The sequence below is a fragment of the Sceloporus occidentalis genome, unplaced genomic scaffold (assembly GCF_023333645.1).
Source record: "Sceloporus occidentalis isolate IW3139 unplaced genomic scaffold, rSceOcc1.0.p SCAF_5, whole genome shotgun sequence".
Classification (NCBI taxonomy): Eukaryota; Metazoa; Chordata; class Lepidosauria; order Squamata; family Phrynosomatidae; genus Sceloporus; species Sceloporus occidentalis.
The window spans coordinates 68,785,550-68,812,109 of NW_028316985.1; the positions used below are offsets into that span (position 1 = coordinate 68,785,550).

Sequence of the window (26,560 nt, forward strand, 5' to 3'; positions counted from 1 at the left end):
TTGTGCATTTTTGTTTGGCTCAATGAAGCTGTTGGTTTGTGAATTTTGGATTTTAATATTTTTTGCTGTACGACCTACATGGGTACCTCTGGATATGTTAACAACAAAAAGGTGACTGTTATTACTGGTATACCTAGTTTTTAACTTGAAGGCACTGCTTTGGCTCTTGCAAAAACTCTTGAAAAGCTGAACAGACCTGAGCTATGGGGAAGGAGATATCTTCATGTCCTGTCACAACCTTTTCAAACATTATGTAATGTCGCTGTGTATTACCAACACCTTTGGCATAAGGCCTGTATCATGTCTGTGGTATGTGTGTGCGCATATATATCACTTAACAAAAATCAATCCCCCCCTTTCCTTCCCATTTTACTCCTGAGGCAACAGCAGCTGTCCAAGCAAACTCCAGTGCACCCAGTGGACAGAAATAGCTTCTTCCTTTCCTCCTCTACTTCCCCAAGAAGAGCAAAGTGCTATCCTCTCTCCCACAAACAATATTGCTGTTAGGAATATGATGGGCTTTCCTGTTATCTGGGCAACAAAGCTGAGGGATATAGTATCTCTTCCAGGTAAACAAAGGGCTAATGACATGATGCTTTTAGGTTAGATTTATCGGGGGTCAATATCACAAAGGGGTGACAGAGGTTATAAGACTACTGTCCAATGAGGATGCTCAGTTTGGTAGAAGTGTGGACGCTCTGAGATGCTTCCAAGATGAAGTTATATAAACACAGCACTATGAGGCACATGTGAGACTTGGGAGACTTTGGGGCTGGTGGAGAGGTAAGGAAGTGCTGACTGCTTCACCATCCCTAGAGAAGCTTGGCTGTAGGCTGGACAAGGAGGTCCGGACTCCCAGTTTTCCATGAACATCCAAAGCCCCAGTACACTATTTGTATTATGCGTAGAAAATGTTCACCTAGTCATGTTGGGGCTTAGGTTTCTTTCTAAACTCAGCTATGACTTAGCTTTTTAAACTTTGTAACCACTCCTAAAACCTGAATGAATGTGCCTTCATGTACAAGACACCCTTTTGATAAAGTAAAATTGCTCTCTTTTCCATTATCTTTTCATGTGTGTTTGCTCAGTGTGTGCACATGTATATACACAGGATTCTCCTCTCCCATGGGAAGGGGAGGGAAAACCTCTGCAGAGACTCAAGTAAGAAACTGCAAATTAAACCTTTCAATAACTTCCTACTGTTACTGAGTCATATGGGGATGAAATAGTGGGGTGTGGCAGTTAGACAGAATTCAGGGTTACTCTCGCCTACTCAAGAGTGTGTAGGGGATGGGACCAGATGAAAAAGGAGTAGGTTCTTTTCCTTCTCTCATTCTCCTTCCTTGCATTTCATAGGGAGGGGAAGAAAGGAAGAAACTCATTCTGCCCACTCAGGTGCACAAGAGTTTTTCCAAGAACTGCTGTTGCCTCAGAAGCAAAACATGTGGGAAGGAGAGAGATTGAAAGCGCAAGCACCACACGTTGGGGTGTGGTGTCTTTCCTAATTTGACTAATTATTGGTTGTGGCTCCTCCGCTTCTCATCAACAGCAGTGGCAAATATGAGATAGAATACATAATATTATGCAAACAAATAAACAGCAGGAAGTATTTTCTTTTATTTAGCCTTGCAAATAAGTGAACATGTTCCATCTCATCTAGGGCCATAAACTATAATGTATTTAGCCTGTAAATAATCCTGGCAGATGTAGCCATTTAGGAAAGTTGATTTTGAAGGAGCACTGGACAAGGTGGATGTGTAATGATTAGGGAGTGTGGGAGAGGGAAAGAAAGAACATTTAAATTAGTGTTTATTTAGAATTCAAGATGGAAAAGGAGTGTAATTTCCACCCAACCATGTCAACCACCATCAGCCCCATACTTTTTGCCAATGGAGTGGCTAACAGTATTGCTTAGGGCTGGAAAAGCATTCAAGTCAAATCCAACCTCTGCTGATTTTGTAGCTTGCCATTCTGGAGCAGCTGTGGAGGCAGTGGTGGTCACTTTTGCTACAAATAGGAAGCCCGCTCAGGATAGGAAGGAACTTGAATGACACCCCAACTGTCTGATGTAAGAAAAATATGGGCGGCATCTAGACAAACAACTGTTTCCAATTGGCAAGGGGGTCAAGCAAGGCTGCATTTTATCATCCTATCTGTTTAACTTGTAAACTGAACATATCGTATGTAAAGCAGGATCTGACTCAAAAGGAAAGAGGCATGAAAATAGGAGGAAGGGACATCAACAATTTAACCTATACAGCTGACACCACTAGTAGAAAATAGCAAAGACTTGGAAAGATTACTGAAGTTAAGAAAGGAAGGTTGGTTTACAGTAGAACATTAAGAAAACAAAAATCATCAGGGATGATTTACATACCTTTGAAACAGGTGATGAAGACAATGAAATAGTTTCATAGATTTTCCATACTTTGGCTCAGTCATTAAGTCATGCTTGATGATGGACAGCTGAATTTCACTGTTAATGGATCTCATTGAGCCATGATGAAGAGCACTGTAAACCTGTCTCTAATTGGATGTGATATCAGCAGATAGTGTGTTTCTTACAAGTTGCAAGATCACTTACTTCCAGTGATCTGAATGTACATGAACAGATAAGAAAATGGTATAAAGCAGACTAATTGCAATGGTTCATGACCGATCTTTTAGACTGTGCCAGAAGAAACTACTGACTGGTTGTACTTCCTAGGAGACCACATTTTTGATAGAACACCAGTAGCAGAGCCGTACACTCTGTCATAGTGGTTATGCTGACTATACAATACATATGAATACCTGTGTGAGATTAAGAGCAGTATTACCCAACAGTACCACTACGGCCAAGTATATCAGAAAACACCTATATGAATGATTGATAGTGAAGAGCAGTCTACTTGGCCCTTTTCTATATCAGTTTCGTTTAAAAGGTTGTGGTAAAAATAGGTGTGGTACCTTCACTTCTATTTCTTTTCTCAGGAATTGGAAGATTTATTTTTTTGCTGATGTTAGGTAATCTGTCTTTCCCGGGAGTTTCCTCTGGTTCACATTCTAGTCACCTAGGCTTCCAACTCATGAAGAACAGCTTTTAATAATGACACTCCCTTTGTAATTTCTTGAATGTTGTAATTTAAGCATTGGAATTGTCCTCAGTTTAAGAATCTTATATATCTTAAAACAGGCATCTGTTGAGGAAACACTAATTCATGGGTGCAGTGGAGGATTAAGTAAGGGCAGGAAGAAAACAAAGTAACACATTTAATGGGAGCTTAATTAGAGACTCAGTCATGTATGGAGAATTACAACTCAGAAAAGAAAGATGCTCCATCTGCATCCAATTATACCAAGTAAGGGGAACCTCAATAAAACTTCCATATTTGGGAAGAACTGATATAAATTTCAAGGCAGTAACAGGCTACAAAGTCTGCATAGAAGGATGTTTGTGGCATGTAGTTTCATTATTCCTTGCATACCATGTCTCCTCGTAGCCCTCAGTTCTTGGACTACATCCCTGTTTACAAAGCAAGCTGCTGTTCAGTGATATTAGAAGTGTGATCCCAGCTTTCCTAAATTAAGATCTGTTTTGTATGACATTTTAATTCCATACTGATGATCTGTACAGTAAACATACCAATGACATATTTTAGGAGTGAGGTGAGAGCTTATTTCTCCATACAGAATTCCTGACTCTGCACATTTGTTCTTTCCCCATATGGAATTATGGTGATTTCTTTCAATGCAAGAAAAAAGGAACCAGCATCTAGTTCTTGGCCATGGGAGCATTTTCACACAGAAATAAAGTTTTTAAAATGTATAACATTAAGTACACCAAAATGTTTAATAATTTTCTTCAGTAGACCATTAGTTGTAAATTTTCTTCAGTAGACCATTAGTTGTAAAATTTAATTGTTATTCAGCACACTCAATACACTTAAAAAGCTAACATACACAAATGAATTTTAAACAGGCTAATACAATAACCAAGATTTATTTGTCATAAAAACCAAATACTGAATGTTATATACCATATTATAAGTGGATACAGTTCGGAAATATTCGGGAGAATCTGTTATATATTGCTCTCTACTAATTTAAACGTAAGAGTGGAAACAGAAGTACTTTCGCTGATATAAAGCTGAATTGACCATGAATTAGGATTTTTATTCCTGGTTTTTGACACTGGGAAAAATTTGTATCTGCCTATAAAAAAAGATGTAAGTATGACTCTGGCTGAGCTCTAACGATTCTTAAAGTTAACCTGCTGACAAAGAAGAGACATCCGGCTCCAACTAAGGTTGCTGCTGCTATTTTTAAAAAAGGCTTTTTCCATCTGCTCTTCTCCACCAGAGGTTGTATTCGGCAAGGGTTATCCCTCTGTACATCATGCAGCTGGTAAAAAAAAATAGGAGGCAAGAAGGAAGACTATCAGATGTCTGCACCATAGCAAGAGATCCTCCAAATTAAGGTATCTAAAGCATATAGTATGGATCTGATTTAAGGAACAGCACATTATTCATAGACACATAACAGCCACATGAAAACTGTAAAATAATGGACTTTTCTGTCAATGAGACTGACAATCTAGAACAGGGGCGAGCAACCGTACAAGGAGGAAGGGACCATTTCCCACTCCTGAACCCAAAGTGACGCTACATCACGTCCGGATGTCAATTTGCCATTTTCCCCCTTTTTTGCAATGTTGTTGAGAGGTTTGGGGGTAGTGAACCAAACTGCTGTATTTTTAGGTGGGATTTTGGCTGTTTGGGGAGCAAAAAATAATTTAGGAAATCAACCCAATGAAAAAAAACAAAACAAGGTTCTAGGGGCTTTGGAGACGTTCTGGAAAGTTCAAGAGACACATTTAGGGGTCCCAAGAGCTGCATGCAGCCCCTGGGCTACATTTCACCCATCCATAATGTACAGTATGAAAAGCTTGTGGAGACTATATCTCAGGATAATCAAGTTATTCATCATCATCATCATCATCTGCTTTTGTTTTCTTTTCTTTCTTTTTTTGCAGGTATGTTTAGGTTGTTAGGACTGCAAATTTAAAATACAATTTAAATTCATACAATTTAAAACTATTCTCTAAAGGCCATCTTTATTATGCCAAAGCCTCTAGGATGAAATTTGCCTACTTTTTTTTAAGTAACAATTTCAAATACATTGTTTGTTAATCTGTATATACCTCTTGCATGAGCTTTTTTAATTTACTAGCTTGTCCATTCAGATCTTCAGCACTGGAAATAAGATCTTCACACACTTTGTCAAGGCTCTGAGGTGGACTCCATTCAAGAACCAACTAAAAAAAACCAAGATAACACACCTGATACACAATTTATACAAGTCAATTAAAACAGAATGTCTACATAAATGTTAAACTGGAAATCAATTCTAGTCAATGCTATAAACAATCTTTTTTTCTCTCAGCTTGTTTTCAGGGAAAGTGTGCTCCTCCAAAAGCAAAGTTATAAGAATTGTTGAAAATGTAGACAACATAGCTTAATGTTTGAGCTTTACTCTGATATTTAGGTTTATTGTTTGAGAAATATTTGATATTGTCAAACTGATTTAAAATCTTATTTTATAATGTTCAGTGTCTAATCAGTATTTAAGTCATTCATATGAAAGCAAACACTACAAAATCTCAACATGACAAGGTTAAACTCAAAACATTTTGAAGGTGTTGCCATTTTCTAGCCATTTAATTAGATATAAGACAATTACGATTCTCTGAGCAAACATGGAAATAGAGGACTGCTTCTAATTTGTATCTGGTTGCCTCAAAAAGGAGTATCATTTAGATCTAACCCTGATGCAATTCCTAAAGAAATCACATTAGGGTCATTTGGTTAACAGAGAGTAACATAAGTTGGTTATTCTGAACATTTTTCTTCATGAATACCTTGTGAGCATCTGTAGGGAACTGATTAATTGCACTCTGTATAGCAGTTGTAAGATGAATACACTGTTTGTTTAGTTTCACAAGAAAAGAAAGGAACTCATCACCACTGTAACAATAAAACAAGATAACAGTTACACAATAAGTTATGTAAATATAACTTTAAAAATCTAAGCAGACCCAAAGGAAATAAGGTACAGTGTGCCTGCGTTATAAGCAACAACTAGGAAATGGCGTGCCATCGTGTACACCAGCCCCATTATTTTCAATGGGGCTTGAGCATACGCGGAATTTGCCTTACATGGGGGATCCGGAACAGATCCCTACATAAGGCAGGGGCACACTGTATATCAGAAACATGTTTGTTAGTAATGCCTAACTTGAAACAGTGTATTACTTTATGATCAAAAATTAACTATGCAGTTATGTTTTCAGGTGGGCATAATTCTATGATTCAATACTGGACAGAATGCAGGGAACAGCATAATTACTTTCCAACTTTGTTTCTCCAGCAACACTATCACATTGCAAAGCAAATTACTTAGTTCTTCTTCATATATATATTACTGAGTAAAGCATTCTAGGGTATGATAACTACTACAATTTCTTAGTTTCAGAATGGAAAGTTGGTCACTTACCTATCCGTTCTTGAAAGGCATGGTATTCTCATTACCATCCACAGAGAGACTGTTAGACATTTACTAAGGCCTCATTTCTTATAAAGCCAAGCAACAGTGAGCCTACAGAAATCAGTATGAGGATGTTGCAGGCATGAACAGCCCAAGTGAAGTCAGTTATCCAGAGTCAATCTTCCATATGTAAAAACTGATAAAATTAGTAAGGCAACCAGCCATCCAGGAGGGTACGAATTGACTCATTACATCTTTCAAAAACGGATATTAACAGTAAGGGAATGTTCCATTTAGGGAGCAGCGCAGAGGATCAATCAATATAGCATGAGACATACCAAGTACCTTAAGGGTAGGAATGGCTGCCTATAATCCATGTACCTATGCTCTGAAGCACCCATCTAATAAACACAGTATCCAGTTGACTTGTATTGTTCTGCAAATTTCTTGTACAGGTGCAATAACTGAAAACACAACAGAGGTCATTGCTTGGGTATCATGGCAGCTACATTAGACGGCTTTTGAACTTTTGCCAAATCACTGGACATAAAAATGAAGACTAGGAGAGCACTTTTGGTAAGAGGTAATGAGTCCATTTAAAGAACATTTTGCTTCTGCTGGGGATTGACAAATTGCCTATAGCCAATTATGATGACAATTCAGAAATTGTGGAGTCGAAGGCTTTCATGGCCAGCATCCATAGATTTTGTGGGGTTTTCGGGCTATGTGGCCATGTTCTAGAAGAGTTTTCTTCCTGACGTTTCGCCAACATTGCCAGCATTCTCTGAAGATGCCAGCCACAGATGCTGGCAAAATATCAGGAAGAAAACTCTTCTAGAATTATGGCCACATAGCCCGAAAACCCCACAAAAAACAATTCAGAAATTCACTAAGTAGGTGTAATTGCTCCCAGTAAAACTAGGTTCAGTGATCACAGATGGAGCAGAATCTTCTTATACAGGTCAAAAGCCTGGTTTGTTAAGGCTATGAGCATTAAATTAAGCTCCAAGTCAGAAATACATGCAGCCCAAGGAAGAAAAAAGACTCCTATTCAGGAAGTGGGTTTATGTTATACTGGATCCTGGACTAGACAGAACAGAAGACAATGATGTTTCTCGGTACTTCAATGCGTTAGGATGTAAGCTCATGTACAAGCCCCCTTCACAGAAAGACAGGAGGTTTGACACCCTGTAATTTCATTAATTACATGATTTAGATTTACACCAGTTCACGAAGATTTTCCAGCTGGTTCATATATTTTTGAGTTTGATGACAGACATAAAGACAGCATTATGTGCATCACTTTATTATACAGGTAGTATCTTACTAATTGAAATGCCTGCTCTTTAGCTGCTCTGTGGCTAAGTAGAGCCTGCTCTGCTCCTGGATGAAAAACCAGTGCAACAGAGAGATCTGTCCACAAGGAAGAAACCACAGTGGCAAGTTTGCTTGCTGGTTAATCTATGAGAATCATGGTCAACATGGATAGAAGAGTTGCTGTCACAAAAATTACTTCACCATGTTCCTCCCTTCTCTTTCTCAGAAGTCCAGCTTACAGCAGAAGGAAGAGAGGGAAATAGGAATTACCTTTTGGACACCGAGATATCAGGTCATCTTGACACTTGGCATGGTAACACCATCCTTTTATGAAGATGTTTGGGAATTTGCATTTTACAGCACATACAAAAGTGTCAACATCCAGGTTTTTGAACAGAGGCTGGATTTGGCTGAAGACCACTGGATGTGCCAATTCAATCTTCCAGGTTAAAGAAGATGCCAGCTATGGTGACCAGCCTCCATACTAGGCTTATACAGACCAAATTGAATACTCTGCCCAGGTGAAGAGCTAAGCTGCCTCTCTAAATAGCAAACAGAAGCAGGACTCCCTTGTTTGTAGATGTTAATTTCACTGTGATACTGTCCATCATAATCAAGTTCTTTTGGTATTCAATCAGAATTACATAGATATGAGCATGCCACCCACAGTTCTAGCAAACTGATGATGCTGTTGCTGGTCTCCTGGGTCTCCTTGTACTGAGTAGCCCAGACAATGAGTCCTCACAGTCCATGTGATTTTTGTTAAGAGTGAGAGTCATTTTGTGAGGCTCTATGAAAGAAGCTCCACTCTCAATGTTTAATTGATGGGCCAACTAATCTAGGGAAGATTGTCCTAACTGGCAAGAAAATGGCAAGACCACTCTTGCAGGCATTATTGTTTATTACATTTCTATCCTAACTTCGTACACACACAAAGTAATGCATCTAATATTAAAATTAATTACCCAATAAAACTATTAAAATTAACATAGATTCAAAACATATACTGGTAATTACCAAGAATGACAACTACCCAAGCTTGACCGTGGTGTTCTTCTCTGCCTGTCTCCTCCCAGGCGACATAGGTGCAAACTCTTAACACTACTGTCTTAGGAAGAACTATGTGCTTTTAATACTGTGAGAATCAAGTAAGTATCTGAGGATTCCTTTTGGAAAACATGAACTCAGAAACCACCTCCAAGTATTCCTTGCCTAAGAAAATCCTATAAAATTCATAGGGTTGCCATAATCGACAGGCATCTTGAAGACACATGTACATACATACAGTCTTAATGCAGGGTTGAAGGGAATTTTATGTGAAGCTCAAACAATAACCTTGGATTCCTTAAACTCAACTGTCTGTCTAACTGAAGCTTTTGAAGAACCAGCAGATAAGCTAAATAATACATGCAAGCACCAGACAGACAAGAAAGGGAAGGAGCATTTTTTTTTAACTAATTCTGTTCTGGGCAACAGAGAAGAAACTGAAGAAAAGAGACAAGAAGTGGTCTGTAGAAATCTAACAAGCTCATGTAGCTCCTGTCTCTTTCTGGGTGGTGATAAGGATAACCCATATTGTATAGATCAGGGGTAGGCAACCTTTTTGAGCCGGGGGCCGGGTTGCTGTCCCTCAGACAACTGGGGGGCCGAAGCCAAAAAACAAATAATTAAATAATGTTTAAAAAATTAATTAAACAAATAAACTGGGACAAATGTAGGACAAATTTTTCAAATTGAGGGCATTTTTTTTTTAAAAAAATGGAGGACACGCAAAAAAAATTGCTGATTTTTAAAAAATGTTAATATAAATGCATGTTTCGGAGGTTTCTATAGACAATTGCCCCCCTTGCCCGCCGCTTGCCCCCCTTGCCTGCCACTTGCCCTCCCTTGCCCGCCTCCTTCTGATAGGCCAAAGGTTCCGGCGGCAATCGGCGGCAGGACTGAGCTGGGGCCGGTCCCAAGGCCTTGCCGGGCCGCATCCGGCCCGCGGGCCGCAGGTTGCCTACCCCTGGTATAGATTGATCCTCTGCACCACAAAGAGAATCATTTTGAATACACACTATTTGGAGTCAGTGGTAGTGTTGCTTTAAAGATCTGTGAGAAAAGAATGCCTTTATTCTAGTGTGGAGAAATCAGCCTAAATAAAACTGGAACATCCACTGAAGGAACTGCCTTCATCAGCAGAACTGGGAGAGTGAAATTTTCCATTCTCACTCTCTACCCCAAAAATGTGCTCTAGAATGCTGGGAAACATTCTGGAGCTGGGGAGGGAAAGAAAAGGCTACCATACTGACAGTGTAGAGACAGCATAATATTAGATTTATTTGTAACAGAAAATTTTGAATAGAGTGAGTTGCGTACTCACATCTCTGGTAACCTCTCGCTTGGATTTCTGCAACGCGCTCTACATGGGGCAACCCTTGTACCATACCCGGAAGCTACAATTAGTGCAGAATATGGCAGCCAGACTGGTTATTGGCATACCCAGAGCCAGTCATATAACACCAGTGCTTAAAGATCTGCACTGGCTGCCTATTCGCTTCCGGGCGCAATACAAGGTGTTGGTTATCACCTATAAAGCCCTAAATGGCTTGGGCCCAGGATACCTTGAGGACCGCCTCTCCCCATACAATCCGCCCCGCACTCTCAGAACATCTGGGCAGCAGTTATTGAGGGTTCCAGGGGCCAGACTAGCCTCCACGTCTAGGAGGACTTTTACCATCTCGGCCCCGACCCTCTGGAATTCCCTGCCCATTGAGCTCCGCTCGGCCACCTCCCTGGCCCAGTTTAAAAAGGGGCTGAAGACCTTTCTGTTCAAACTTGCATTCCCTGATACAGGCCCCAACTAGTCCCCCCCCCCCCCCATGTCTACGTCAGCAGTGGCAAGCTGGCTTGAATTGTTTTTAACTATATCTGTTTTTATTGTAATTGTATTTTATGATGTTGTACACCGCCCTGGTTATATAGAAGGGCGGTATATAAATAAAATTTTTATTATTATTATTTTATCTTGTAGGAACAAAAATGGGGGGGGGGGAGACACACCATGTCTTTATACATTTTGGAACAATATTCTTCAACTTTTGTTTTCCTAATGCATATGCAACCATCTGCAACCCGGGCTTTTCCAGCGGATTTTTCTGTCTTTGAAAAGCCATAGGATAAGCTGGCATTGCAGATGGGCTGCATACACCCAGCCACGGGTGAATGTGGTAAGACCTGTCTTTGACACTTAAAATGCACATGTATTCCATCAGGGAAAGATGGGGATGCAGCGTGTGTGATAATCTTCTATGTCCTGTGCAGAATAATGATCTGAGATCTGTTGATAGCCCATCACATAAGACTTTGGTTCGTTTCATTATAAGCAACTGTTTCAGTTACTATTTTCTTCATATATCTTTTGAAACGGGTTTTACCTGAATTCCACATTTATCACTTCACGCAAGTCTCCCAAATTTAGTTCTTCTATTTGCAGTTCTTTAGCAGCATCTAAAATTTTTTGTTGATCCCTTTGATCCTTAATTCCAATCTAAATGACAAGAATTCAAAACATGTAATGAATGGAAGAAATTTTAAAATTTAAAATTTTACATACAGCATATGAATACTATATGTAATCAGCAAACTTATACATTTTATTTTATAAGAGCCAAGGCACTGACTTTAGACACAAATTTGGGCACAAATGTGTTATTGGTCCCCATCACATGAGAAAACTGCTGGTCCTCCATGTCAGATAGCTTGAAAAATAACAGGTTGAATATCCTTTATCCAAAATGCTTGGGACCAGAAGTGTTTTGGATCTTGGAGATATATATTATTGTCATATACAATAAGTGCTCCATATCCACGGATTCTGTATCCATCCACCGCTTGAAAATATTTTTTAAAAATACATAAATTTCAAAAAGCAAACCTTGATTTAGCCATTTTATACAAGGGACACCATTTTACTATGCCACTGTATTCAATGGGAAAGGGGAATACATTGATTTTGGTGTGTGTGTGTGTGTCCTGGAAACAAACCCTGTGGATACTGAGGGTCCACTGTACTTAATGAGGTATCTTGGAGATGGGATGCAAGCTTAAACATGAAATGTTATCTATTTCTACCTGACGGCAACAATATGCACAAGTAAACCGAACAGAAAGGATTTTTTAAAATGCTCTGCATAGTAAGGATATGGTGTCAGTTTAGAAACTATACAGTCAACATACAAATTCAGCTGAATTCATTCTCCATGATCTCAAGACTATACATATAGATACTGACGAACTTGCATACGCCCCCCATTTCCACACATAATACACAATGCTAATGCATGTTCACCCTTCAATTCACATTATTTTCAATGTTTTCAATTACTGGGAGCAGAAAAATTTATGAACATATAGTTACAAGACAGTTCATAAATGTATGCATTCTAGCAGCAATTTCTGTCCCACCATAGCAACAATCTGATATTTTCCTCTGCAATAAGGGGACCATTTGAATTTTAAGTTACCAGGAATTGATCAATCTTATTTGTCCTGTATAAAACTGTACATCAACATTAAAAATGTTACCCGAAATGGAAAATGAGAAACAGCAATATTAAGCCAACCTCCATGAAGTCCTCTTTTCCCATGGTCAAAAGCTGTCTTAAAGTTATATCTCTCTCCTGCATGAAACAATATTAGAGATTTTTTGCAAACCAGAATTTAGTTGTTCCTCTGCAGATAGCATCATGTAGATCAACAAACCCAGTCAAATACAAAACTTTAAGTACATTAATAATGGACTCACAAAACCCAATCTTAAGTTAATATTCAAAATATTCTTTACACTCACATCTTCCAAATGAGCTTGAACATTTAAATGAAACTTTTGTCATAAATCTTAACAGTAATATTCTGAAATAATTAATTTAATCAAGAACATATACTGTTATCCATGTATGTTTCCCATTTTTAAAACTCACCTTTAATGCCTCTGTTATATGTTCCAGCCCAAGTCCATGTAAAAACACTTCCAGGTCACCTAAAGCTCCATAAGAACTATACACATGTATATGTTCCATTATTATAAAAATGCAAACTGTTAAAACCAAACTAAGAAATAAAAAGCAGTTATTTTAAATTTTCCTACATGATCAATTTGGCATGCTTTACCAAGCATATTTTTCAACTGACCCAGGGGTTTAAAACAGGCATGGCCACATACTTGTTAGAAATACATTTCTTGTTAGAAATACATTTTTCCAAATGATAAACTGCTTCATAATTTAGTTCAAGATATATATTACTTGAAGCACAATTAAGTCTCTGTAAAATACAATTTAACACTGCAATCCTAACTCAAAGGAATCTGTTGGCTAAGATCTGTCAGCAAGAGCCACGGGAGAGGGAGTAAGGGTAAAGAAGATGAAAGCCTCTCCTTCCATCCCAACCACCAATGCCCTGGCTGCAGACAGAAAGTAGAACAGACAAGTATAGCTCCATTGTGCCTAAGTCCAGCAGCTGAGGAAAGACCCTCCATCCATCCCAACTCCCACTGTACTGGCTTCAGAGGGAGAGAAGAGACAGTCACAGCTCCATCATGATAAATCCAAGAAGCAGATGAAAAGGGTCCTCTCTCTATCCCAACTGCTACTGCCTTGGCCTCAGAGGGACAGAAAAATAGGCACATTTAGGCCCAGAAGTACAAAAAAGGCCATTCCTCTACCCCAAATGACACTCCCCTGGCTTTGGAGGGAGAGAACAGCCAGGTAAAGCCTTATTGTGCCTAGGCCCAGCTGCTGAGGAAATGTCCTCCTTGTAACCCAACTGCCACTGCTCTGGCCAGAGAGGGAGGGAAAAAGAGGCAGTATCTGCTGGACTTAATCCCCTCCCCTACTGCCATTCCTTTTCCTTGTATGTCATGTCTTATTTAGATTGTAAACCTGGGGGAAGGGAACTGTCAAAATCATGATTTATAAGCCACACTGGGTGCCTTTTTGGCTAAAGGCCAAGATATAAATATTCTAAATAAATAAAGGAGAAGCCATGTTACACCTGATCTAAACTTCTACCGCAGGGCACCATCACAATGGTGGCATAAGGTTAGGGTAAGGCAACGGTCATCTTAAATCATTTTTAACATCTCTAGGCTGGAAAGGGTCTGGACTCAACTTAGCTGGCCCTTGGCCATCTTCACTAATGAAGACTGTGCTCTATCAAAACTTTACTAACTCTGTATATGCTCAAACCAGGATCCAATAGAACAGTGATGCATGTTTGTAACACACTGTATGTAGAGTGCCTTGATCCTGATCAACTCCTCCCTCTAACATGGCTGTTCAACACAGTTGTCCTGCTCAAGTGGGACATTAGAAGAAAACTTTTTTATCTGAAGGCAGAAGATCCAAAATGTATTTAGAGCACAGATATATGGTACAACAGCATTTCTGGCATAGCAGAAAAGGTAATTATAACTGCAGAGGGATATACTTTTTTATACAACTTACAACCACCTATACTCTCCACATATGTTTAATTACATCATTCCTATTCAGCATGCTGGCTTGGGAGAAAGGACACAAGACTGGAGAAGGTTGGTACAGTAGCTTTTTTACTATACTAAAACTGTTATACTTTACCTGATTTTATGGCCATCAGGGACTGCTTTTAAAAGACTCTGAATAGCATCTCCTTTAATCAGATTCTGAAACCGTCCTTGAAAAGGAGTTGCCATCAAAGAAAGTAAACTAAAAAGCTAAGAGAATAAATTTAAAATGTACATATTCAATCATGAAGAATGTTTGATACCTTCAATAGTATTTTCACTATAACTGTAATTGGATGAAACAATATCCAAAGAGCACTAGCTTGCATGACTGAAGACAACAAATCTTTTCCTGGCATCTCAAAAGTTTAAACAAATGGTGGCATAAGCTTTCATGAGTGCCACTCCTCCACCTTTTAAGTAAATTGCATCAATAAAATATATATACAAAACTAATCACAACTCTGAAATTCATATTTCTACTCATTCAAGGGTACCTCTCCTTCTTGGCCTATGTCAAATGAGCAAGCTATAGTAGGCAGGAACTTAAAGAGCTTGGAATATTATGTCTAGAAATTTATTCATCAATTTTTCTCATAAGAAAGGGCTGATTGACTGATGTATAACCTAATTATGTATAACTGAAGCAATTGTAAATACTTTCTATTTACCCATCTCCACTTATTTATAATCCTGTGTGGATCTTTTTATCACAGTATGAATTATAGAAATAACAGTAGCCAGAAAGGTTTGTGCCATACTAAATCAATTGGTTTTTAAGATGCACCAAACCCTGTTTTTTTTAGCCTTATAACATTAATTTTTTTATGGGAGCTGGCTTTCCCCAGAGCAAATACTATTTATTCACATTAGTATTTATTCATTTGGCACTCAAAACATTATACTGCAAAGTAGCTTCAGAAGAAAGCAAGGAAGTAAATAAAAGGTCTAAGCAACAAGGGGACCAAACTTATAAGTATTTTCCCAAAGATAATGATGAATAAATGGGAATTGTAAACGTTTGGCAGCTGAGGCTTCCCTCCGGGAGAAAACCAGGCGTCGGCAGGCTGCCCTTTTTGGGCAGTCTGTACCCCGCCTAACTCTTGAAACTATACAGGTAATATACATATGATCACAAGCATTTATAATGCTCCTTTTGCTTGGTTTTACATCAGTTTATTTGGCAGGTTCCCACGTGCTCTGTCCCTCTACTTCACCTTACATTTAATGGAACAACTCACTCATATACTGTAAATCTGTACCGTGCATTTTCAATATTAATTCTTCAAAACATATTCTTCCTCTTTGCATGCCACACTAATTGGCTTTGTTTTGGTTTATTCTAAATGAACACATCACTACTTAGAAACAAATGCTGATGTTCACTAATAGAAACATTACTCCAAAATGTAAGGTAAGCTCCATATTACACAGATGTTGTTGATATCAATGCACGTAACTCTAATGCAAAATTATTAGACCTAGTGCTAAGAATACCTCTTAATGTAATATAATTATTGACAGTTAAGCAACCTTAACGAAAACAAAAATTTCAACACAAGACCTGATGCTGTATAGGTAACAATACCTCTGAATGCCTGTTGTTCTTTGCGATTTCTCCTGGTGTTTGTCCATCTTTTGTCTGTATTGATTTATCAGCTCCAAGTTCAAGTAACTTGAACACTACTTTTTTATGTCCATAACGGGCTGCCCATGTTAATGCCTGCAATGATTTATTAGTTGTATTGGCAGTATAGACTTTACAATTTGAGAAGAAAAAAGTCATTTCAACAGATAAGGTACAGGTAAGTACTGGGATGACTGTTCCTGACTGGCAAGACATATGTATCCTGTCTTGCTGCCACAATGCAATTCAAAATTGCTCTCTATTAGAACTTTAAAAACAACCATGAGATAAAGATATATGGGATAGGAAGAGGAGAAACATATAAAGCAATGTTTAAACTTTATTATGGCTTTAATCTGGGGTAATGCTCTGCAGACAGGGAAGGCTCCCCTATTCGTTCATGTGGTGGGGCTGTCCCTGATTACTGCTGATTCCCTTTGTACTGAAGTTCTTCATTCCACAATGTATACTATTCAGGAGGGCCTTCATTCACTTTTGTACATCCTTTTGGATTTTTTCTTTAATACTAGCTACACAAGAGCTCCTCTGAACTGGCTGGGAAAAAACAGAAATGCATGCAAACCATCAGCTCTAGGGACACCTACCTGCAGTGGCACCTCACAGACTGAGTGGATGGGGGCACCTCACCCTGAAATTTTGTACATACCCTCAATCAGTCTACAATATGCACATTTACTTCTCATTTGAGTAGAAACAAAGAAAAAACAGGTATCATTTTCTCCCGTATCCCAAAACTAACAGGGGATAATACAAAGAAACATATTTGGTGCCATAATACGAAGCTCATTTTAAGATCCTTTGTAATCTGGCTTCATAAAATTCTTAGAATAGCTGTAAAAAAAAAAGCAGAGAACCAACTTAAGATGCTTACAGTGTAACCACTTTCATCTTGGGCATTTATTTGTGATCCATGACCAGCCAGAAGAGCAACGACTTGAGGATGACCTTCACGGGCAGCATACATCAGTGGAGTCATTTTCTTTCTGGAGAAGAATCCACAGAACCTGTTAACAGTGTTCTCAATCCAAACATTTAATATTCTGTAATTAATTAATATAGGGTGTTTCCACATGCAAAGGATGTCCACATGCAATAATTTATTAATTTTACTGCTACCAGACTTTGCTCTAAAAGAACCGTCAGGCTATAAAGTTCAACATTCAATGGAACAAGTTCCAGAGTGTTTTAAAAAACAGCTGAAAGAATGAACTACTAAACATTGCACTGAAGTGTTATCGCATCACCATTAAAAATATATCAAAAGGTAAGTCTTTAGAACTGTACCACAGAAAATAAAAGGAAATACAGATCAACACAACTGCAGATCACTGCATGGGCCTGCTTTGTAACAAATACTAGGTAGAGCTGTCCTGCTTGAACAAAAAGCGTGGTACAAAGTAATTGTAACAAAAACATTTTTGTTCACTGTGTGTTACTCATGTTACAGACCACTAGAGGGATCCATAGAAAGCTGTACTTTTTAACCAAATGTTCTACATGTTTTCATTCCTAGATATTCTTTGTAGAATTAGAGTAGTCCCAAATCCTGAAGCTGTCCCAAGGAAACAAATGTATCATACAAATAATGGAAAAAAAATAAAGGTTTACAGACAAGTGCAATAGAGCTAAAGCAACCTGTCAAATATTGTGCTGAGACGCTGAAATGAAAATGAATTCACTATCTATCATGAAGGGATATCACATCGAGATTAAAATGCAGTTTTGTTATAGTGTAGTACTGCATATCTGAAATGCCCCATATCAGAAGCCTACAATTTATCTTGTCATATTATCGCAACTCCCAGAAGGTATAAACGGAGGCGCATTACAGACCGCCCAAAATGGGCGGTCTCGTGCCGCTGCCGGTTGCTGCGTCCGGGAACCGCAGCAGCCAAACGGCGCGGTTCCCGGACGCTGCAAAGAAGGAGCACGAAAATCGCGCTCCTTCCTGCACCCTGGAAGAGATGCTGCAAGTGCTGAAGCGCGCACTCACAGCGTCATTTCTGGGGCGCGACGTGCAGACGCAGTGTGTGGAACAGCTGCTGCCATTTCGTACAGACTGAGTCCGTACTAGGGTTAGGGGCATCTGGAAGAGATGCCCCTTTCTAACCCTAGAACGGACTGAGTCCGTGCTAGGGTGCCTGTTTGTAACGGGCCTGAGTTAACAAATTGATCCCATACTCATAGTACTCATCTCTTTCCAAACAGGATCACACTGAACAAGTGCAGAGACCAGCACAAAACTAAGAATCGTTTTTTTAAAGGTCACAGGACAAGAGGTTTTCTAAGGAAGAAATAATCTTACTAGGTTCTCATTCCATGACTAATTGTTATCCTCTTATATACCTTGAAAAGAGACAGAAATTAGTGCTTAGAATGAGAGATTCAGTAGTTTGGATTTGTGACAGCCACAGAGAACACAGTAACAAGCCTGCCTGGTGAAACAGCTGCAGGTGTCACAAAAAGTGTACAGTATACTGATATTGTGATGGGAAATGTGTTAAAATTTGCCAATAATGGAAGTAGTAGTACCTGTAGTAGCAGTAGTAATAGTAGTAGTAGTAGTAATAATAACAACAATAAGAATAATATTCAAAATCAACAAAACAGTGACACCTTTATTCGATCATCCAAAACACATAAAGTACATCATGCAAACTTTCAAATCTCCCCTGGCTTCTTAATCAGGCAAAGGTGTTAAAAATCATGCAGGAGAAAAAAAAATTAAAAATGAAAATGTAACATTTGGCATCTTTTACCAAAACAACACGTCAAATTTTCCTAATGCGAAACCATGGGGGCTTTTTGCATTTTTCTTCTGCCCCTGATATATGTATTTTTTATCTTATCGTTTCCTGTTCCTGTCTTTGTAATAATGGTTTTAATTGCTGATTGAATTTTTAACCTGTATTGTAATGTTTTTATAACTTTGTAAGCCGCCCTGATCATTTCTTGGAAGGGCGGGGTAGAAATAAAATTTATTATTTATTAATTTTATTATTCTCTTGAGAGGCTCAGTGTTCTCTGTCTTACAAAAGGGAATGCGGCCCCACAAAGGATGGAGACATCTTGGAAGTACCTTTATGTGTTGCTAATGGAATTCTAATTATATCTCCTGGATTTTGGAATACTTTGTTTCCAGTGTCATATGGCCAGTAGGAGGTATATACCTCCTATACCTATATATTAATAGTAAAATTAATATATTAATAACTATAACTATAACTATATATATATTATATCTCCACATGTTTGTTCTCTTATACATTTTATACAAGTCCAGGGCCTAAGATATTCTCAAGGGGATGCTGATGTTGAAATGCACCCCCACCCACCCCCAAATGCTGCAATTTATAACTATGGGAGAGGCAACTTAAGGAATTCTAGCTAGGTATAAATTGTCAGCATAAAGCAAGGAGACCTCAAGTCTTCTACTGAGAGATGAGGTGAGAGAACTATACTCACTATGGTACTTCCCTCAAAGATTCCTTTTCACGAACTCTAAGTAAAGCTTGAGGGAGTTATATTGTAATCACTGCCCCAGCAAGGACATAAACTATTGTATCAATAAAACCAGATGAGCTCTGGCTCCATCACTAGTTAAGAATTTAATCAAGCTAAGTATGACCCAGAATAGCACTGAGGAGGAGAAGTTGTGTGCTGCCAATCAGGGCACAAGGAGGATAGCATTTCCAGCCCTCTCCTGACAGTGAGTGAGTCTGTGATGAGGAACTGTGGCAATGTCCCACTTCTGACTGCTCCAAAGGTGGGCTTGGGGAAATTTAAGACTGTGGCAATAGTGCCATTATCTTAACTACCGTATATATTCATCTGTAAGTCTAAAAAACTATGCCCAAAAATTGACTCCAAATCCCAGGTTGACATATTTATGGGTCACTATGGAAATGTGATAGCAGCTCTTTCAGATTTCCCCATGCAGTGCAGAGAAGAATTTATTTCTCTCTGAAGCCAAGCAGAAACAGTCCTGGGATATTGGTTGATACTGCTGTTTGTTTAAGAGTCCATCTCCCACCCGCCCATGCATATGGCTGAAACGAAAGCTGAAACGATGAAGCAAATAGCTTCAATGACAGTCTCTCTTGCCATAAGCACACATACACACAATGAAGGAGCCTCCAAGTTTTTTTCAACCTATCCATGGGTCATAGCAAAATCCACAATTCTGGCCCCCAAACCTGGCCTCGACTAATACATGAGGTCGACTTATATACAGCATGTAGTGTTACTGTATACAGAGCCAATATGGATCTGCAATGCTAAGTTACAAATCTGTAACTGCAAAACAGAATGCTATCTATTATTATTACCATTATTATATTAATTTATAGCCCACCTTTTATGAAAGGGTTGTAAAATTACTCATAGAACAGAGGAAGTTTGGAAATGCTAAGGGAAATTAAGATAGCTAAGAACGGAAACTTATTTGAATGGTTTTAAAACAGGGTTAGTCAAATACAAGTAGATTTATCAATGACTATTAGTCAGGACAATTACATGGAACCGCCTGGCCACTGAAGTGAGAGGGCAGCAACAGGAGCAGAAAGACTAGTATTTTCATGTCCTGCTCATATAAGTTGCCAGGTGTCTCTGGTTCGCAAATATAGGAAAAAGAATACAAGAACAGACCTTTGGTCAGCAGGGTTCTTCCTATGTTCTCAGCATACGTTTTAAAGTTACTGCAATATACCTGAGACGTCAATTGCTAACAATAAAATGAAACTGAACAATGCACAATGGAAATTGTTACGCACAGGAATGAATCATCTTCCCAACACTGGGATATAATACTATTTTACTCAAAGTTGATAAAAAAATCATCTGAAAAGGCACTGTTACCACCTGTTTCTAACATATGTTGAAGGAGGAAAATAAAGAGAATCTGGAAAGCAAGCCACAGGAAAGACTTTTGTATAACAATAAACAAGACATACAATGTCTGTTTTAAAATAAAGTGGACCCTTGATATCTGTTGGGGTTAGGTTCCAGGACCCCAGATGGATATCACAATTTGTGGGTGCTCAAGTCCCACTAAATACAATGGCATAGTAAAATAGTGTCCCTTATATAAAATGGCAAAAACAAGGCTTGCTTTTTGGATTTTTTAAAGAAAAAAATATCAAGCCATAGATGGTTGAATCCATGGATTTAAAAAATCTGTTGATATTAAGGGCTGACTATATTAACAAGACTAAGGCCTGTTACAGACAGCCAAAATAAAGCTGCTTCGAGTCACAGTGGAGGTATGGTGTTTCAATGATGCATGCATCCTAAGAGTCCAGAAGTCGCACCAAAGCCACGCTCCAGCCTGGAGCATGGCTTTGGTGCGATTTCTGAACTCTTAGGATGCATGCATCATTGAAACACCATACCTCCACTGTGACTCGAAGCAGCTTTATTTTGGCTGTCTGTAACAGGCCTAAGATATAAAAATATCAATAACTATTCAATGTACTCCCTAAACATGACGGAAGAACAGTGGTCTCAAGAGACAAACAGATTTAGGTCAAACATGGGAGGTGAAGAGAAGAGCTTGAAGCAGGAAGTGCCAGGGAGGTTGTTAAATCCAAGCAGATTTAATTATTCTAGGAAAAGGGGCTTTTCTTTCCAAGAGGGGATTATCCCCAGAATAATTTCATTTATTATAGAGAAAGTGATTCATCTGTAAGATGCAATATGCACCAGACAAATATGATTAATAAATTTTGCAGTATCTTCTGGAACTTTTCATTTGTTACATTTAGGATAACTCTCAGGGGATATACCTGTAAGCCTTGATAGCAATTTAGCATATTAGTACAGGGATTTAGTGCCATAATATTTCAATTTGGTAATCAGGTATGTGTTAGAAGAGGATATTGCTTGCAAATGAAAGTTTGCATGTAATCTCGAAAGTATTATCTCAGACAAACCATTAGGTCCCACTGAGGCCAACAGGGTCCTCTCACACACCGAACAGGCCATTCTTTATAAAGATAAAACTGTATGCAGATTTCCGTGGGAGAAGGTCCCAAAGGTTATGAGTTATCTCACTTTCCCATTATCAATTACTGTATTTCCCACTGCAGCTGTATTAAATGTCAATATTTTATAACTGAAAGCCACAGAAGCCATGAGTTTGAGGATGATGCAGTGGGACTGAAGACATAGAAATAGAGTGCCTTAACCCTAGGAATCAGCAAGTGAGAAATCAGCAAGTAAGAATTTAACTGAAGAAAATATTACCATTCATCCATACTCAACATTTATGTCAAAGAAAGTAAATAAGAATCATGTAAAGCAGAAGAACTAGCTATAAGAGCACCAAGTATTTGTTTGCATATGTTCATACAGAATGAATACTTGCATAATCTTCTAAAGAAGCACATGTAATTGAGATGAACAAATCCCATCCTCATCTTAACTCCCCATGGTCCAACAACAAAGCTTGTTTTTCTCCAGCTTGGCTCTAATTCCAGAAACAACCTAAACTGGATTCACTTTGACTACAAGATACACATTACAAGTGAAGAGAAAACAGAACTGCTCATTCTTCTACAAGGCAGTCCTTCAAGAATGTGAAAAAGGCTCTTGGAGATCTCTAACTATCCTCAGTTCTTGTAACCTCTCCTTTCAGAACTTAGCTTCTAAGCCCCCAATCATTTTTGCTGCCATCTTCATAATGTTCCATTTGGTCAATATCTTTCTGAAAATGATAGAACTTGACAAGATTTAACCAAAGCAGAATAGAATGGCCTCACTCTTGGTGATCTACTATTACTGATGCATCCTATTTGTCTTTTTAGTTAACACTTCACATTGTGACGTGCTTAACTTGTGGTCCAGTAAAACACCTAATATATACACTTGACTATAAGTCGACCTCATGTATAAGTTGAGAGCAGTTTTTAGGGCCAAAACTATGGATTTTATATGACCCATGAATAAATTGAGGGTAAAATTTAGGGACACGTAACAAAGGATCTAAAGGATGACTCAAAGGAAACAATCTCAAAGAACCTACAAAATTCCAGCAAGCATAACTGTTCCCACACTAAAGGCTAGCTGCTAGATGGATGACAGAATAGAGATGGGTCATTTCTTCCAGGACAGATTGCACTGTTCCTTTCACCAGGGAATGGTTCCTTTTTAAAAAATGAGAGCTGAAATACAATATTTACATTGACTCATGGATATGTCAACTCAGGTTTTTTAAATCACTTTTTGATTAAAAATTCTAGACTTACACATCACATGAGTATATACAGTAGATCTTTTACAGATGTTCTGAAGTTCAAGTTATGCATCACCCATCCTTAGTCTGTGAACCTGCTTTTTTTCTAGTTAAATGCAGAACATTAAGGGTCAAGCAAGGTATTATACGCATTATTTTCTTCTGGTTTTCACGTACAACACAGGAGAGAATGCAACAGATTCTTTGGGTACAGGACACTAAGCATGTTTTTAAAACTGTAAGCACTGAATTAAGTTAATGTTACATGCCAAATCCAACAGAAAGTCCCAACTAGACTAAAACCCACTGAATCAATAAGATTTATGCAAATGTTACTACTCAATCATTGATTTAATAGGTATTCCCTAATTGAGGCTAGCAGTTAGAGTTAGGCCTGTATTTTTAGAAAAAGGAACAAGAGACAATAATGATTAAATAGAGGCAATATATTTAGAACTTTCAAATCGACAGGGTTTTTTTAATGCCATAGAAAAAGATAAAATACTACAAGCTTCCAAGAAAAAAAGATAAAAGATCTGTACAATAGTAAGGTATTAAGCTTTATGTAACTCATATCTGTTTCAATGCCATTTATATTAAAATTTATTACCTTAGGCATAAATGTGACAGTTTTCCCAGGCTATCTGCATGTATTGAGATATGCGATTTGACAAAGTTAACCCTACAGTGATAAAATCAAGGCCACTTCAATTGCACAGTAGTGTAGGCTGGCACTATCTTATCAACAGCAATAAATACGTTCTTTCAAAATTAAATGTTAAGCAACTGGTTAAAAACTTAAAGTATTAACTGTGCTATCAACAACAGGAGCCAACAATCAGAACAATGCAGTATGATGTCCCTTTCATGTTCCCACAAATACAAGACTCAAAGACAGCATCCTTCAGAAGGATATCTGTAGTTAGTTCTTTAAAACGTGGCTGCAAGGTGGTCTAAAACCACCTACAACTTGCTCTCTTGATTATTGAATTCAACTTGCCATTTTAAAAAAATGAGAGCATCTTGCTGGCAACTTTTGCCTTAAGACAGGGTGGGCAAACACCATAAACTAGGGAGCTGCATTGGTCCTCTATAAGACCTTGGAGGGCTACACTGATTGTTTAATACATTTTTAAATTAGCATAAAATATCCCCCCCAAAAAACAGGGGGCAATGGGGGCAAATTCATGACACCATTGTAGTTGACTTCCAATTGCAAAAGAAAAAATACACAAAAACTAAAGAGTCTTCTTCTGAGTCTCAACTGCCTAGAGGTGGCAAAAACATGGCAAAATTGCTAGTCATGGTTCCTACGGAATATGTGGAAGTGTACATTTAGCAAAATAATATTTTTTGGTTGGGGGGGGGGTCTGAGGGTTTCTGTGGGGCTCAAAAATTGCCTCAAGGTGCCACATTTTCCCTATGCTTGTCTTAAAACTTCACAGGTAACTTTTCATTTTTCTATTCCTATCGGTTTGTCCCAACTGGAGTAGATCTATGAATCAACTATTGAGTGGTCAACATAGAGGTAAATCCCTATGTGGATCTACTCTACTTGGGATGCACAAAATCCAGGCCAAAGTATCCCAATTTATCTACAGACACCTGAACATCAGATTGCACTTTGTTATATTTCTGATCCAACAGGAATCAACATGGTACTTACGCAGTTTAACACTATAAGTAGTTTTATACAGTTTGTCTAAAGCAGGAGTTCCCAACCTGGGGTGTCTGCACCCCCAGTGGATGCAAGATGGAATTTTAGGGGGTGCGACAAAGAATGTCACAAGTCATCATTCAATCTTTTCTGAATAAATTAAAAGGTCAATTTAGATTTGCACTTTATGCACTCAGTCCAAAGCTTATGTGTTTAAATTCAATTTGTTCACCCACCACATTATATGTGGCTCAATTTGTGGTGCAAAAATTATAAATTAGACTCCATCTTCATAAGTAATATTACTTTTGTAGAGGGTGCAAACATTAATCAAACATTTCCAAGGAATGTGGGGCATAGAAAAATTGGAAACTGCTGGTCTAAAAACCAGTTCATGCTCTGTGCTGGTAGTAATAAAATATAGTATGTGCGCACATTTTAATAACAACAGCTCACATGTTTCAGAAAATGACAATTATACAACTCATGAAAAACCAGAACGCTTTTTGAAATGGTAATTCTTGGACAGAACTCCAGAAATTGCTGTAAGTTAGTTTTTTAACATTTAATTTCATACCACCTTAGGCAAAACAATACTAAAAACCCTCAAAATATAGTTTCTCTGATGAAGTCTGAATAGCAAGGATGAAGAAATGGATGCCCTTCAGAGAATGGAGGGTCTTCCCCATATTTTCCAGCCATATTTGCTAACAAAGAAAAATTGCCTTTCACTGTACTACACTTTCTATTAAACACCTATAAACTATGGGCAGAGCAAAGTCTAGATACCAGGGAGTACAAAACACTCTAAAGATATCAGACACTTTAATTGGGGGAGGCATCTACTATAAAAAGTGTGAAACACAGTAAAACAGGTGAACTTGACAGAATCACTCTTGGTCCCAAGTGCGCTGTTTTCAAAAGGATTCCTCACATCCTATTTATCTCCCTAAATCTAGAGCACCATGAATCACCTGGCTGGGCTTGCTAAATAAGGAAAAACATTTACCAAGCTGTTGTAACTTATGAAAGGCAGATAACTATAGAGTCATCTGTACTATACACAGAGGAGATAATTTTAATATTCTCTCAATTTTTCATAGTAACACTACAGGGAAAACCTATTTTAGGAGTAAAGCAGATTTTACCTGTTAACTGTTCCCCATTTAGTGCAATGTACATGAAAATAAACTACAGTAGGTAATAGCTAGGTGTTGTCTGGTGCCTGTGGTGAGGAAGCATCACCTGCAAATTAAGGAATCTGTGCTAGCACATAAAGAAGGGAAGTGTTTCTAAATGTCATGTGAATTGAAAGCCAGTATGGAGTATTGTGGTGATTTGAGTGTTAAACTGAGGTCTAAAACACACTGCACAAATAACTCAGTTGGATACCACTTTAACTGCCTTGGTTCAACATTAAGGAATTCTGGGAACTGTAGTTTTGTGAGACTTCTCTGTCAGAGAGCTCTGATGCCACAATAAACTACAATTCCACGATTCCCCAGCACTCAGCCACGGCAATTAAAGCAGTTTCAAACTGGATTATTTCTGCATTGTGTTCTGGACCAGAAGAGGACTCACTTGGCCACAGAAATCCACTGGATGATCTTGGAAAGTCGCATTCTCTCAGCCACAGAGGACAGCAATGGCAAACTC

General features: G+C 38.4%; 1 protein-coding gene across 3 annotated transcripts in view; it reads right to left on the reverse strand.

The window, feature by feature from the left end:
• Positions 1–3,929: 3,929 nt before the first annotated feature.
• The window catches only part of LOC149312288 (ankyrin repeat, SAM and basic leucine zipper domain-containing protein 1-like), a 45,029-nt gene continuing 22,398 nt past the window's right edge, over positions 3,930–26,560 (reverse strand). The window contains exons 5-13 of one of the 3 annotated variants that reach the window (XM_089524344.1): positions 16,888–16,999; positions 15,957–16,091; positions 14,463–14,578; positions 12,807–12,882; positions 12,450–12,506; positions 11,262–11,374; positions 5,900–6,005; positions 5,183–5,296; positions 3,935–4,383 (exon numbers count right to left, since the gene is read on the reverse strand). In XM_089524344.1, coding sequence (XP_089380470.1) covers positions 4,195–4,383; positions 5,183–5,296; positions 5,900–6,005; positions 11,262–11,374; positions 12,450–12,506; positions 12,807–12,882; positions 14,463–14,578; positions 15,957–16,091; positions 16,888–16,999 — 1,018 coding nt within the window. In that variant the 3' untranslated portion in view covers positions 3,935–4,194. Of the gene's footprint in view, positions 4,384–5,182; positions 5,297–5,899; positions 6,006–11,261; positions 11,375–12,449; positions 12,507–12,806; positions 12,883–14,462; positions 14,579–15,956; positions 16,092–16,887; positions 17,000–26,560 lie in introns of all 3 variants that reach the window. The other 2 variants (XM_089524341.1, XM_089524342.1) reach the window with 2 other exon arrangements.